The sequence below is a fragment of the Heterodontus francisci genome, chromosome 25 (assembly GCF_036365525.1).
Source record: "Heterodontus francisci isolate sHetFra1 chromosome 25, sHetFra1.hap1, whole genome shotgun sequence".
Taxonomy (NCBI): Eukaryota; Metazoa; Chordata; class Chondrichthyes; order Heterodontiformes; family Heterodontidae; genus Heterodontus; species Heterodontus francisci.
Genome location: NC_090395.1, coordinates 66828561 through 66845072, shown reverse-complemented (window position 1 = coordinate 66845072; position 16512 = coordinate 66828561). Strand labels below are relative to the sequence as shown.

The window sequence follows — 16512 nt, the reverse complement described above, 5'->3', positions numbered from 1 at the left end:
TCACTGTAGAGTCCTTGATTGTAGGTAGATCTTGCTTTTCATTAGGGCCCAGTTTTCCTCTTAAACCTTGTTCGCTGTTGGAGACTTTTCTCTCTTGGGGTTCATGTGTCTTCAGCGGATTCAGAGGCTTGTGGGAAAGACATGGGAGCAGACAGGAGAGAGATCTTCAGTCCAGAAGCAAACAGCTTTCTGCCCAAATAAAAACAAGAAATGCTGGAAATACTCAACAGGTCTGGCAGCATCTGTGGAGAGAGAAGCAGAGTTAAGATTTCAGGTCAGTGACCTTAAATCAGCTTTCTGCCCAAGTTGTTTGTACAAATTCAAAAAACTCAAGTTGCCCAGCAGGTTAGTCATGTGACTAGCTGGTTTGACCATGTCCATTTGTGTATTAGGTCATCTTAGCAGTCCACCTAGAATGCGAGCTCCCCCACCTTCAACATCTGGTGATCAAAAGTCCATTTTTGGTTAAATGTCAGGGAATGGCTGCTTTGTCCTTCCAAACACTGTCTGTAAATATGCAAATGTATTTTCCAGCCACGGCTGATCTGTTTAACAAGTCTTCTTCACTCCAGTAACAGTTTAAGATCAATGTTCATGACAAAATTAATGTGCCTCATTCTTGGCAGGTGGGGGCCTAGCATGGTGACTCAGGGTCAAATTTTGTTTGATAACACTTCTGTGAAGTGCCTTGGGATATTTTACGATGTTAAAGGGACTATACAAATGCTAATTGTTGTTACTATTATTGTTGAATTGTTGGAAGGCAGAGCAAATATAGACCTGTTAAGGCACAAGTGAAAAATGCAAGACTGAATTGCATCTATTTTAATGCAAGGAGTCTTACTAATAAGGCAATGAATTGAGGGTGTTGATTAGCACATGGGGTTATGATATTATTGCTATCACAGAGACATGGTTGAGGGAGGGGCAGGACTGGCAGCTCAATATTCCAGGGTATAGAATCTTCAGGCGTTGACAGGGGAGGGGATAAAAGAGGAGGTGGCATTGCACTGTTGATCAAGGAGTCAATTTACTGCAGTAAGGAGGGATGATATCTTAGAACGTTCCTCAAATGAGGCCATATGGGTAGAACTTAAAAACAAAAAGGGGGCAATCACTTGGCTTTTTATACATATATAAAGAGCAAGAGGGTAACCAGGGAAAGGGTTGGCCCACTCAAGGACAGAGATGGGAATCTATGCGTGGAGCCAGAGGAAATGGGTGAGGTGCTAAATGAGTACTTTGCATCCGTATTTACCAAGGAGAAGGACTTGGTGGATGATGAGCCTAGGGAAGGGAGTGCAGATAGTCTCAGTCATCTCATTATCAAAAAGGAGGAGGTGTTGGGTGTCTTGCAAAGCATTAAGGTAGATAAGTCCCCAGGGCCTGATGGGATCTACCCTCGAATACTGAGGGAGGCAAGGGAAGAAATTGCTGGGGCCTTGACAGAAATCTTTGCATCCTCATTGGCTACAGATGAGGTCCCAGAGGACTGGAGAATAGCCAATGTTGTTCCTTTGTTCAAGAAGGGTGGTAAGAATAATCCAGGAAATTATAGGTCAGTGAGCCTTACGTCAGTGGTAGGGAAACTATTAGAGAGGATTCTTCGGGACAGGATTTACTCCCATTTGGAAACAAACGAACTTATTAGCGAGAGACAGCATGGTTTTGTGAAGGGGAGGTCGTGTCTTACTAATTTGATTGAGTTTTTTGAGGAAGTGACGAAGATGATTGATGAGGGAAGGGCGGTGGATGTTGTCTATATGGACTTTAGTAAAGCCTTTGACAAGGTCCCGCATGGCAGACTGGTGCAAAAGGTGAAGTCACACGGGATCAGAGGGGAGCTGGCAAGATGGATACAGAACTGGCTCAGTCACAGAAGAGGGTAACAGTGGATGGGTGTTTTTCTGAATGGAGGGATGTGACTAGTGGTGTTCCGCAGGGATCAGTGCTGGGACCTTTGCTGTTTGTAGTATATATAAATGATTTGGAGGAAAATGTAGCTGGTCTGATTAGTAAGTTTGCGGACGACACAAAGGTTGGTGGAATTGCGGATAATGATGAGGATTGTCAGAGGATACAGCAGGATATAGATCGGTTGGAGACTTGGGCGGAGAAATGGCAGATGGAGCTTAATCCGGACAAATGTGAGGTAATGCATTTTGGAAGGTCTAATGCAGGTGGGAGGTATACAGTAAATGGCAGAACCCTTAGGAGTATTGACAGGCAGAGAGATCTAGGCGTACAGGTCCACAGGTCACTGAAAGTGGCAACGCAGGTGGATAAGGTAGTCAAGAAGGCATACGGCATGCTTGCCTTCATCGGGGCATAGAGTATAAAAATTGGCAAGTCATGTTGCAGCTGTACAGAACCTTAGTTAGGCCACACTTAGAATATTGCGTGCAATTCTGGTCGCCACACTACTAGAAGGACGTGGGGGCTTTGGAGAGGGTACAGAGGAGGTTTACCAGGATGTTGCCTGGTCTGGAGGGCATTAGCTATGAGGAGAGGTTGGAAAAACTCGGATTGTTTTCACTGGAACGATGGAGGTGGAGGGGCAACATGATAATGGTTTACAAAGTTATGAACGGCATGGACAGAGTGGATAGTCAGAAGCTTTTTCCCAGGGTGGAAGAGTCAGTTACTAGAGGACATAGGTTTAAGGTGCGAGGGGCAATGCTTAGAGGGGATGTGCGAGGCAAGCTTTTTACACAGAGAGTGGTGAGTGCCTGGAACTTGCTGCCAGGGGAGGTGGTGGAAGCAGATACGATAGCGACGTTTAAGAGACATCTTGACAAATATATGAATAGGAAGGGAATAGAGGGAAATGGGCCCCGGAAGTGCGAACATGTTAGTTTAGGCAGGCATCAAGATCGGCGCAGGCTTGGAGGGCCGAATGGCCTGTTCCTGTGCTGTACTGTTCTTTGTTCTTTGTTCTTTTGAGTGTACTACAGGCCTCCAAACAGTCAGGGAGAGATAGAGGAGCAGATATGTAGGCAAATCTCAGAGAGGTGTAAAAATAATAGGCGTAATAATAGTAAGGGATTTCAACTTCCCCAATATCAACTGGGATAGTCTTAATGCAAAAGGCTTAAAGGAGGCGGAATTCTTAAAATGCATACAGGAGAGCTTTTTGAGCCAGTACGTAGAAAGTCCTACAAGGGAAGGGGCAGTACTGGACCTAATTCTCGGGAATGAAGCTGGACAAGTGGTAGAAGTGTTAGTGGGGGAGCATTTCGGGGATAGTGACCATAACAGTGGGCAGACACAGTGGCGCAGTGGTTAGCACCGCAGCCTCACAGCTCCAGCGACCCGGGTTCAATTCTGGGTACTGCCTGTGTGGAGTTTGCAAGTTCTCCCTGTGTCTGCGTGGGTTTCCTCCAGGTGCTCCGGTTTCTTCCCACATGCCAAAGACTTGCAGGTTGATAGGTAAATTGGCCATTAGCAATTGTCCCTAGTATAGGTAGGTGGAAGGGAAATATAGGGACAGGTGGGGATGTGGTAGGAATATGGAATTAGTGTAGGATTAGTATAAATGGGTGGTTGATGGTCGGCACAGACTCGGTGGGCCGAAGGGCCTGTTTCAGTGCTGTATCTCTAAAGTAAACTAAACTAAACGCTGTAAGATATAAGGTAGTTATGGAAAAGGACAAAGATGGGCCAGTAATAAAGGTACTGAATTGGGGGAAGGTCGATTTCAATATGATAAAACAGGATCTGGCCAAAGTGGACTGGGAGCAGCTTCTTGTAGGAAAGTCTACATCATTCAAAGAAGAAATAGTGAGGGTTCAGAGCCAACATGTACCCGTTAAGGTGAAGGGTAGGTCCAACAAGTCCAGGGAACCCTGGATGTCAAAGGATATAGAGGATTGGATCAGGAGAAAAAAGGAGGCTTATGGCAGATTCGGAGAACTGAAAACAACGGAGGCACTGGAGGAGTATAGAAAATGTAGGGGAGTACTTAAAAAAGTAATTAGGAGAGCGAAGAGGGGACATGAAAAAACATTGGCGGTCAAGATAAAGGAAAATACTAAGGCATTTTGTAAGTATATTAAGGGCAAGAGGATAACCAAGGAAAGAGTCAGGCTCATTTGGGACCAAAGTGGCAATCTGTGTGTGGAGCCGGAGGACATAGGTGAGGTTTTAAATGATTACTTTCCATCTGTTTTCACTGTGGAGAAGGACAATGTAGGTGTAGAGACCAGGGCGGGGGATTGTGATATACTTGAACAAATTCGCATTGAAAGGGAAGAAATATAAGCTGTTTTAATGGGCTTAAAAGTGGATAAATCCCCAGGCCCAGATGAGATGTATCCCAGGCTGTTATGTGAGGCAAGGGAGGAGATAGCAGGGGCTCTGACACAAATTTTCAAATCTTCTCTGGCCACAGGAGAGGTACCAGAGGACTGGAGGACAGTGAATGTGATATCATTATTCAAGCAGGGTAGCAGGGTAATTAAAGGCCGGTGAGTCTAACACCAGTGGTTGGGAAACTATTGGAAAAAATTCTGAGGGGCAGGATTAACCTCCACTTGGAGAGGCAGGGATTAATCAGAGATAGTCAGCATGGCTTTGTCAGGAGAAGATCATGTCTAACTAACTTGATTGAATTTCTTGAGGTGGTGACTCGATGTGTAGATGAGGGTAAAGCAGTTGATGTAGTCTACATGGACTTCAGTAAGGCTTTTGATAAGGTCCCGCATGGGAGATTGGTTAAGAAGTTAAGAGCCCATGGGATCCAGGGCAATTTGGCAAATTGGATCTAAAATTGGCTTAGTGGCAGGAGGCAGAGGGTGATGGTTAAGGGTTGTTTTTGCCTGTGATCAGTGGTGTACCACAGGGATCGGTGCTGGGACCCTTGCTGTTTGTAGTGTACATTAATGATTTAATCGTGAATGTAGGAGGAACAGGAACAGCATCTCATTTACTGATTATGCTACAGCCTGCCGGACTGAACATTGAGTTCAATCATTTCGGAGCATGGCGGCCCCCCCCCCCCCTCTTTTTATGTTTAGTTATTTTTTCTTGTTTTCTTTTTTCTTTGGTTATTTTAGTTTAGTTTTTTTTAGTTTGTTTCAACTGTGCCTACCCACTGTTTCTTTTTTTATATATGTTGTGCTTGGGTGCTTTGTGCTTTACCGTCTATTCACACTCTCTCTGTACTAACGCTTTGTCTTTCAGCACACCATTAACATACCGTTTGCCTTTGTTCCATGACCTTCTGGTCAGTTATTCTCTGTGACCTTGTCCCATCAACACCTCTTTTGTTATCTCTTGCCCCACCCCCTGCTTTACTTGCTTAAAACCTTTTACATTTCTAATATCTGCCAGTTCTTTAGAAGGGTCACTAACCTGAAACGTTAACTCTGCTTCTCTCTCCACAGATGCTGCCAGACCTGCTGAGTATTTCCAGCACTTGTTTTTAATTTCAGATTTCCTGCATCTGCAGTATTTTGCTTGTATTTAATGGGAAGCTGGATGAGAAAAGGTTACGCAGATGGGGTTGTGAGAATCTCACAGGGTTAGATAAAGTAGGATGTGAAGAGGCTTGTGTAGAGAACACAGGCTAAGCCAGTTGGATGAAATGGCCTGTTTCTCTGCAGTAAATTCTCTGTAATGTAATTCTGTGTAAAATGGGTGAAAAGTCATTCCTGATCTACATCCATCTTGTGAATTACACTTCATTATTGAGTGATCGCAGAACCCTGGATTCAGCTAAACCAGAGGTTTTGAACCCAGTCCATCATGTGAATAACAATGTTTGCAGGCAAATATGCAAGCCACCCTCAAGTTGTCACATTATGAGGTATTTCTGGATCAGTAAATACATCACAATGCCTCAGACACACAGAATGTGTTGGATTATGTGTGCATTTTTAAAATCTGCATGAAATTCCCCCATCCTTATTTTACTTTGTAACTAGCATTTTTTTTAAAAGGTCAGGTTTATTTCTATTATGAAAGGTGAGCTCACTGATGAGATCACCAGTGCAGCAGAATGTACAATGCCAAAAAGTTCATTAAAAAAAATTAACAGCCTCCACCAACTCAAACCATTCGCGTGCACTCCATAGAAGAGATGCTAAGAGAGACTGGGAAGATGTTGATTGCAGGCAGCAAAATTCAGAAGACGAGAGCATTTCTTTCCTGATGTTCCGACCTCCGGTTGATAGGGGGAAGCACTTGTACAATACAGACGATTGTGAGCCATTCAGAGGCGGCACCTCCTTCACCTCCTCCTCCTCCCGATGCCCGAGTTGCGAGCCGCTTCCTGCCTCATTACAATCGGACCATATTCCGGAGGCGGAGCGGGCGCTGACATACGCGCACGTTTGCCCCCTCCCTCCACTTATATCAAGGGCAGACCCCCATCCTACCAGAGGAGCTTGGCCATGGAGACTGAGGTGCACGTCCCGACTGGAGCCCCCGCCGTGCCCAAGTTCACCATCTACGTGGATGAGAACGACGTGATCTCCGGGGCTTTGAAACTGGTCGGGAAGCTGCGGCCCAAATGGGATGTGGAGCAAGTGACGACCAAGGTAAGGAGGAATCAATGAGCCAAATCCAACCCTGGAGTTGACAAGCATCCCTGTCACCATCTCCATCCCAAATCACAGGTGTAGCCCAGCCGAGTTAAAGGGCTGCTGCTACTGCAGTTTCGATACAATTGCAAATGGACACATTGTTTCCTCAGCCTCTAGGAGGCTGGATACATTTTTTGATACATTTTTTAGGGGGGCGGGATACATTGTTGTGGCTGCCTGTCCCCTCGCTCCAGAGGAGATCGAAACCTTTTCCACCCGATTCCCATTCCCTGCTTTGAGCCACCCTGCGCCGCCAAGACGCGACCTGTCAGTTTCACCTTCTGAAACTGACACTCCGCGTGAGAATGAACAGCATCTCAGGGCTTAAATACACATTGATATCCTCCCAAGTGTGATCTTGTAGCCTTTATTTTAGGTGTTAAGTATACAATGGGAGCGCTACATTGGGTAACTAACTGCAATTCAAAGCTCAAACTTTATGCAAAATGTTTTTAATTTTGTTTGTTTGATCCTGTCTCTCATGGATCCCTTGTTCTGATTGGCTTCTAAACGCTCCAATCCTTTGGGGCCGCACTGAGGATCTGTAACTAGGAGACAGATTTGCTGATCACCTCCAAGTACTGAGTCCCTGCTCAGAGCTGATACTTAAAAAAAAACCACACACACACTTCATCAAAGTTGTAACTTTTTTAATGGCAGCGAAGGCCAGCTCTTTAAGCTGCACGTTGTACACTCAGACCTAAGGGTTCTGCAAATGTACAATCATTCCAAGGACTGTTCATTCTCCCCAAACCAGTAGATTCCCTTCTTCAGATTTTTGGTACTTTTTTGCTACAGACATCCATTTCAGGCGTGTGTAATCTTTCACCTAAATTCTTCATTCATAATTTTTTTTTAAAAATGTAATCTTCCTGGAAATACTCTTCAAATTCATATTTTACCCCTCTTTCTCTGCAGTCTTATTTTTAACCCAAATGTTATTTTAAACATCTCTATCTCCATTCTTCCCACTATTTTGTACATTTTAGATGTGTACAAGTACACATATTTTTCAATAGTGTGGAGCCATCAATTCAAATGATTTGGTTAATTAGTGTCAGACAAAATGTACTGAGAATATATATAGCCTCAGCTGCATTAATAGTTGCTGTGTGCTTGTTATGTACTTTCTCCTAAAAAGAAAGATGTGCATTTATATAGTGCCTTTCATAAGCTCAGGACATCCCAGACCATTGAAGTACCTTTGAAGTGTAGTCACTGTTGTAATGTAGGAAATGCAGCAGCCAATTTGCACGCAGCAAGCTCCCACAAACAGCAACAAAATCAATAATGTTGGATGCTGGTTTGGGCATAAATATTGGGGAGAATTCCCCTGCTCTTTGAATATTGCTATGGCATCTTTTGCTTCCACCTGAGAGCACACAGGGCTTAATGTCTCATCTGAATGAAGACACCTCCAAAAGTGCAGCCCTCTCTCAGTACTGCACTGGAGTATCAGACTGAATTATGTGCTCGAGTCTCTGGGGTAGGGCATGAACAGCCTTCTGACCCAGAGGCAAAAGTGCTACCCACAGAATCATAGCAGACACTGTACTGGAAGATGGAGGTAAGTTGGACAAATGTGTTAAGCTGTTTCCCAATGTGGGCTACACTGATTTCCTTATTGCTCAATTCTTTCTAACCAATATTGTTTTGATTTGGCGTTTGGGGTCGAAGTGCACTGAAGACTTTTTTTTCACTTTGCCTTGACCTTCCACTGCATTCCATCCTCACTATGACCTTGTCCTAAATCACTTTTTTTGTTACATATGGTAACAGGTTCTGTTTTGTTTTGGATCAGCTGGGTATATGACATCGCACAGACACACATGACTGCACATGAGTCTTCAAAACAAACTGCTGTGAAATCCACAATATTTGAATTTTTGTTTAACTGATTTTGCATTCTTCCCTGCGAGTAGGAACACTTGATGCTTAACCAAAGTGCTGAGAAGGTGATGCACATTTCTAAGTACCAAGTTTGGTGTGTGTAGAGATAATGCTGGGGCATTTGCCACCTGCAGATGTGACCATTTCAATGCTTTCATGACCGGTCTCCTATCCTTTCACCATCTGTAAAGTCCCATTCACCCATCACCCCTGTGCTTGCTGGCCTGCAGTGGCTCCCGGTTCACCATACCTCCATTTTAACATTCTCATTCAGAAATTCCTCCATGGCCTCGCCACCAACCCCCCCCCCCCCCCCCCCCTATTTCTGTAACCTCCCCCTCCCCCATCACTGCAACCCCTCAAGTTTTCTGAATTCCTCCAATTCTGGCCTCTTGCATATCCCTGTAAAATTTTGTTGTTACACACTACCCATTCTACCTTGATTTATTTGTGCGGCTGCACGTATTTAACACAGAACAAGGCCTGCTGGTACCTTCCAGACTGCTTAGCAGCAACGTTGGTTTCCCATTGACGGCTGTGCCTCTAGCTGCCTAGAACCTTAGCTCTAGAATTCCCTCCCTACCTCTACTTGCCTCTCTTTTAAGCTGGTCCTTAAAACCTGACTCTGGCTAAGCTATTGGTCACCTGTCCTAATATCTCCTTATGTTGCTCAGTTTTGTCAAATTTTGTTAGATAATGCTGCTGTGAAGTTCCATAGGGTATTTTAACATTAAAGGCACTAGATAGGCACCAAATAATGAGAGGGAAGTAGAAGAACAAATATGTAGGCACATTTCTGAATGCTAGGACTATAGGGCAATAATAGTTGGGTATTTCAACTACCCCAATATCAGCTGGGACACAAACAGTGTGAAGGGCACAGAGGGGACAAAATTCTTGAACTATGTTCAAGAGAATTTTTTTAGCCAGCATGTAACAAGCCCAACGAGGGGGTGCAATTCTAGATTTAGTTTTCAGTAATGAAGTTGGGCAAGTGGAGGAAGTAACAGTCGGTGACCATTTTGGAGATAGTGACCATAATAAGTTTTAGCATAATCATGGAAAAGGGCAAAGATAAAACAGGCGTAAAATTTCTAAATTGGAGGAAGGCAAATTTTAAGAAACTGAGAGGTGACCTGGCGAAAATGGACTGAGTACAGCTACTTGAAGGAATATCAGTGGCAAATCAGTGGCAAACCAGTGGGATGCATTCAAAAGCGAGATACTACAGGCACAGTATAGCATGTCCCCACAAAGATAAAGGGTGGTACTGCCAAATCTAGAGCCCCCTGGTTATCTATATACGAACATACGAATTAGGAGCAGAAGTAGGCCACTTGGCCCTTCGAGCCTGCTCCGCCATTCAATAAGTTCATGGCTGAACTGATTACTCCACATTTCTACCTACCCCCGATAACCTTCCATCCCCTTGCTTATCAAGAATCTATCTACCTCTGCCTTAAAAATATTCAAAGACTCTGCTTCCACTGCCTTTTGAGGAAGAGAATTCCAAAGACTCACAACCCTCAGAAAAAATTTCTCCTCATCTCTGTCTTAAATGGACGACTTATTTTTAAACAGTGACCCCTAGTTCTAGATTCTCCCACAAGGGGAAACATTCTTTTCACATCCACCCTGTCAAGACCCCTCAGGATCCTATATGTTTCAATCAAGTCACCTCTTACTCTTCTAAATTTCAGCGGATACAAGCCTAGCCTGTCCAATTTTTCCTCATAAAACAACCTGACTATTCCAGGTACTAGTCTCGTCAGCCTTCTCTGTACTGCCTCCAATGCATTTACATCCTTCCTTAAATAAGGAGACCAGTACTGTACACAGTACTCCAGATGTGGTATCACCAATGCTCTGTATAGCTGAAGCATAACCTCCCTACTTTTGTGTTCAATTCACCTTGTGATAAACAATAACATTCTATTAGCTTTCCTAATTACGTGCTGTACTTGCATACTAACCTTTTGCGATTTATGCAGTAGGACACCCAGATCCCTCTGTATCTCAGAGCTCTGCAATCTCTCGCCATTTAGGTAATATGCTTCTTTTTTATTCTTCCTGCCAAAGTGGATAATTTCTCACTTTCCCACATTATACTGCATTTGCCAGGTCTTTGCCCACTCACTTAAACTATCTATATCCCTTTGTAGCTTCCTTATGTCCTCTTCACAAGTTACTTTCCTACCTATTGTGTCATCAGCAAATTTTCTTCAGTCCCTTCATCTAAGTAATTTATATAAATTGTAAAAAGTTGATGCCCAAGAACAGATCCCTGGGGCACACCACTCGTTACATCTTGCCAACCAGAAAATGACCCATTGATGCCTACTCTCTTTCCTGTTAGCTAACCAATCTTCTATCCATGCCAATATGTTACCCCCTACACTATGAGCTTCTATTTTCTGCAATAACCTTTGATGTGGCACCTTATCAAATGCCTTCTGGAAATCTATGTACAAGATATCCACAGCACTTGTAACTCTCTCAAAGAGCTCCAATAAATTGGTTAAACATGATTCTCTTTCACCAAACCATCTAGAAGCTTACAGGGTAAGTTAAAGCAGAAAAAGAAAGCTTATGATGATCACAAAAATCTTAATACTTTAAGAAGCCTAGAGGAGTATAGAAAGTGCAGGGGTGAAGTAAAAAAGGAAATTAGAAAAGCAAAGCGAGGACATGAAAAATTATTGGCAGGTAAAATCAAGGAAAACCCAAAGATGTTTTATCAGTACATTAAGAGCAAGAGGATAACTAAGGAAAGGGTAGGGCCTATCAGAGATGTACAAGGGAACTTATGTGTGGATGCAGAAGATGTGGGCAGGATTCTTAATGAGTTTTGTGTCTTTGCCTTCACAAAGGAGAGAGTTGATATAGACATTGTAGTTAGAGGAGGAGTGTGAAATATTAGATACGATAAGCATAATGAGAGGAAGTACTGGAGGATCTGACGTCCTTGAAAGTGGATAAATCGCCAGGGCCGGATGGATTGCATCCCAGGTTGTTAAAGGAAGCCAGGGAGGAAATACTGGAAGCGCTGAGAATCATCTTCAAATCCTCATTAGCTATAGGAGAGGTACCAGTCGATTGGAGGTCTGTGAACGTTGTCCCATTGTTTATAAAGGGTGCGAGGGGTAGGCCAAATAATTATAGGCCAGTCAGTCTGACCTCGGTGGTGGGTAAATTGTTAGAATCTATTCTGAGGGACAGGATAAACTGTCCACTTAGAAAGGCATGGATTAATCAGGGATAGTCAGCATGGATTTGTTAAGGGAAGGTCGGGTCTTGCTAACTTAATTGAGTTTTTTGAGAAAGTAACAAGGATTGATGAGGGTAGTGTAGTGGATGTGGTCTAAATGGACTTTAGTAAGGCATTTGACAAGGTCCCACATGGCAGATTGGTCAGTAAAATAAAAGCCCATGGGATACAGGGGTATGTGACAGGTTGGATCCAGAATTGACTTGGGGACAGGAAACAAAGGGTATTAGGCGACTGATGTTTTGGTGAATGGAAAGCTGTTTCCAGTGGCGTTCCACAGGGCTCTGTGTTGAGTCCATTGCTGTTTGTGGTATATGTTAATGATTTGGACTTGCGTGTGGGAGGCATGATTGGGAAATTTGCTGATGACACAAAAATTGGCTGTGTAGTTGATAGTGAAGAGGATAGCTGTAGACTCCAGGAAGATGTTGATGGTTTCGTTGAGTGGGCGAAAAAGTGGAATTCAATTCAGATAAGTGAGTAATGCGTTTGGGGAGGGTAAATAAAGTGAGGGAATACACAATAAATGGGAGGATATTGAGAGGGGTAGAAGAAGTGAGAGACCTAGGAGTGCATGTCCACAGGTCCCTGAAGGTGGCAGGACAGGTAGAGTGGTGAAGAAGGCAATGGAATTCTTTCCTTTTATTGGCCGAGGTATAGAATACAAAAGCAGGGATGTAATGCTGGAACTGTATAAAATGCTGGTTAGGCCACAGCTGAAGTATTGTGTACTGTTCTGGTCACCACATTACAGAAAGGACATAATTGCTCTGGAGAGAGTACACAGGCCATTTAAAAGAATGTTGCCAGGGCTTGAAAGTTGCAGCTATGAGGAAAGATTGGATAGGCTAGGGTTGTTTTCCTTAGAACAGAGGAGGCTGAGGGGTGAATTAATTGAGGTGTACAAAATTATGAGGGGCCTAGATAGAGTAGATAGGAAGGACCTATTTCCCCTAGCGGAAAGGTCAGTTACCAGGGGCACAGATTTAAGGTGATTGGTAGAAGAATTAGAGAGGACATGAGGAAAAAACATTTTCACCCAGAGGGTGGTGGGTGTCTGGAATTCACAGCCAGGAATGATGGAGGCAGAAACCCTCAATTCTTTTAAAAGGTACCTGGACATGCACCTGAAGTGCTGTAACCGGCAAGGCTATGGACCTGGTGCTGGAAGGTGGGATTAAATTGGGCGGATGGGTTTTTTTCCGGCCGGCACCGGACACAATGGTCTGAATGACCTCCTTCTGTGCTGTAATTTCTCTATGGTTCTATGAATGCAAGTTGTTATAAATGCAGGAAACACAGCAGCCAGTTTGTGCGCAGCAAGCTCCCACAAACAGCAATGTGATAATGAGCAGATTAGCTATTTTTGTGATGTTGATTGAGGGATAAATATTGGTTAAATACTCTGCAGAGAAGTCCCCTGGGCTTCTTCGAAATGGTGCCACAGGAACCTTTACATTCACTTGAGAGGGGAGATGTGACCTTGGTTTAAAGTCTCATCTGAGAAACAGCACCACTGACAGTGCAGCACTCCATCTGTACTACACTGGAGTGTCCGCCTCGAATTTTGTGCTCGAGTCCTAGAGTTGACTTGAACCCAGAACTTTAAGCTCATCTAAAACACGATAGCTTTCAAAGTCGTCTGGAAAAAATCAAAGAAGCTCTCAAATCCTCAGAGGGTGAGTCGACTAACTCTCCTACCCATCAACACCTGTGGATCCACCGATTTTGAATGCTGGGAACTTCTGCACATGCTCAGAATGAACAGCTGTGTCTAAAACTCTTCCTTGCCTGTTGAGCTGAAAATATTCAGTGGAAGCCAGTTTTTTGAGAGGGAGGCCGAGGCGGTCAAGTAAAAGAGACCAGGACAATCGTCATGTTTTTTGTGTAATTTCTTTTGAGCGTTTCATTTCATCCCTTAATTGGGAAATTTCAGTTACTGAAAAGAAAAATGGCAGTTGGAAAGAAATTTCAGAAAGCATTTTGAGTGACTTGTGGGAAGCCAGTAGCCAAATTGTTGTAACCGTGCTGACCAGTTTACACAGGCAGTTTCCATTATAAATGTGGACATAGGAATTTATAGTTGAAATATACATTTTTAAAGAAGGACAGAATGTACAGTTTTACAGTGGAGACTGATTGATTTACATTTTCATGCCTTGGTTTAATAGGATTAAAAGTGTTGACATTGAGGGGCCTCTCTGTCTCCTGAGAATGTGATTTGTGAGACTCTTTCTCAAGTGACAGCACCGAAAGACATCTTGTACTGTAGTTCTTGACTCATCCTGTACTCATGTAACTACTCTGTTTTAAAATTTGGATAAATGAGGGGTGGGTTTGGAGGCCATTGGGTGAATTTGCCAGGATGAGTTTAAAGACCCTCCTTGCACTCTCTCTTCAGGAACCAAATGTTACCGATATCATCAATGCTTAAAGTCGGGGCTTTATTCTCAAATGAAAGAGGTTAGGAGGATCGGATAGATGTTTTTGAAGTTGCAGAAGGTTTTGGGAGTGAGGATAATGGAAGATTTTTTTTTTTCCCAGCTGATTTGGTGACAAGGGAGCAGAAACTGAGGATTATCACAAGAAGGAAAGAATTGAGCAAAAGTTTTGTACAGGGGAGCATTAGAACGTGGAATGTTTGATCACGAGTGGCCACAGAGTCAGAGACTACGACCTTGTTTAAAAAGGATTTGGAAAGGAAGGATATGGCTAAAGAGGTATTAAAGGCTGAAGAACCAAGACGGGTAGATGGAGTTAAACTACAGATCAGCCATGACCTAATTGAATAGCGGATCAGCCTCAAAGCGCTGAATATTTCTATTCCTATGTTCCTAAGTAGATTTAGAGTAGCTAGCTTTAGTTTAAGGGCTATCACAGTCGCGGTGCACTGAATGGCCACTGCCAGTGCTGTAATTTAATAGAGATCACAACGTTTAAAAAAAAAAAATAGATATATATTGTAATGTCCTCCAATAACTACCAGGGTCTTGAGCGGAAGTTTTTTTAGTTGGGGTGGAGTTAGGGCAATGATTTTTGTTTCATAACCTATTTCCTGTTTTTATTTACACACCATCTTAGCTTCTCGACTCCTTCACAATAAGTTATTCGACAGGTGATGACTCTCCCTCCATGTTGAGAAGTGGCTGGTACTGTTCAGCGCTATCATATACAATTAAGCTACCAGAATTGGTAAATGTCCATCCACCATTGGCGCTTCTGATCTGCCTCATGTGCTAAACACTCCCCGGTTCCCCCCTCCATCATTTGTGGTGGTAATCTTAATTTGAAAGCGAACGCTTGTGTATACGCACAAGGAGGAACCTTGTAGAGCTGTACCACTGATGGCCGTGAGCAAAAACATCAGCAACAAAATTCGATTCAAATGCTGAATCTGGATTATGGTCCCAGAACATTTTAGTCACGCTTGGTCAGTGAATGGAGGTGGGTTCGGTCACTAGTAATCCACAAAGTCAACCATTGCTAGAATCGTTTTGTTGGTCTATGACGGTCCCAGACAATCCCTAATTCAGACTGGAACTCTGCCTATGCAAGTCCTTGCATTGAAGTCCATACACAAATGTAAATGTATAACATTTAGTGTGTATGCTACACTTGAAGAGTCGCACTTTGCATTAAAGTTTAAAACTGAACAGCTTTAAAATGTATACAAAAAGAATCAGTCATTTCCTATTACTTTACATGACATTCACTCCCTCCACCACCAACGCACAGTGGCAGCAGTGTGTACCATCTACAAGATGCACTGCAGCAATGCACCAAGGCTCCTTAGACAGCACCTTCCAAACCTGCGACCTCTACCAACTAGAACAACAAGGGCAGCAAATGCATGGGAACACCACCACCTGCAAGTTCCCCTCCAAGTCACACATCATCCTGACTTGGAACTATATCGCCGTTTCTTCACTGTCGCTGGATCAAAACCCTGGAACTCCCTTCCTAACAGCACTGTGGGTATACCTACCTCACATGGACTGCAGCGGTTCAAGAAGGCAGCTCACCACCACCTTCTTAAGGGCAATTAGGTTTGGGTAACAAATGCTGGCCTGGCCAGCGACGCCCACATCCCATGAATGAATAAAAAAAAAGTAATTTGTCTTCTCTCCTAAGGAGAGAAGCCAAGCAGCAGCCAATAGAAAACATGTAATTAGCTTAATTAGTGTTTAATTTGAATTCAAGGTCTGTCCATTGGGAACCTAACATGGAGTATCTCAGCAATGGCCACAAAGGGAAAGGCCAGGTGAGCAGCTGAATATTCCAACCAGGCATGAATAATTAATGGAGATAGTGAGTATATTGTAGGTAGATGGATGGTTGTTACAAGGGTGCTGAAAAGTGCCTCTGCTTTTCACATCTGCTATTACAAAAGACATAAGGGGATATAAGGATAGTGTGGGGTAAAGGCATTGAAGTGGATGATCGTATTGAATGGCTTGATGGGCTGAATGGCCTGCTCCTATGTTCCTATCAACATAAAGTAGCTGGTGAGCTACTCAAAATAGATTAGGTGCAGAGTCAAGTTCTCTATACACTGCCTCAGCAATGTATTGTCTCCTTCCACATCAGTGTAGCCTTTTCTAATTCCGCACTCGTTATCTTCGTAGACCGTCAGCAAGATTTTCAATTTTAATGTTGTGATCCCTGTGCCCAGAGTGCCTACTGATACCACTGTGACAGCCAACATGTTGGAGGCAGGGCAGGATTTACTACAGAATTCGCAGCAGTGTATTGTATAGCAGTCTATTTACT

The 16512-nt window shown here is 43.5% G+C and overlaps 1 protein-coding gene across 4 annotated transcripts in view; it reads left to right on the top strand.

Annotated features, from left to right (window-relative positions):
* The first annotated feature begins 6225 nt into the window (after positions 1-6225).
* The window catches only part of LOC137383961 (ethanolamine kinase 1-like), an 81695-nt gene continuing 71408 nt past the window's right edge, over positions 6226-16512 (top strand). For 2 of the 4 annotated variants that reach the window (XM_068057417.1, XM_068057415.1), the window contains exon 1: positions 6228-6539. In XM_068057417.1, coding sequence (XP_067913518.1) covers positions 6249-6539 — 291 coding nt within the window. In that variant the 5' untranslated portion in view covers positions 6228-6248. Of the gene's footprint in view, positions 6540-16512 lie in introns of all 4 variants that reach the window. The other 2 variants (XM_068057416.1, XM_068057414.1) reach the window with 2 other exon arrangements.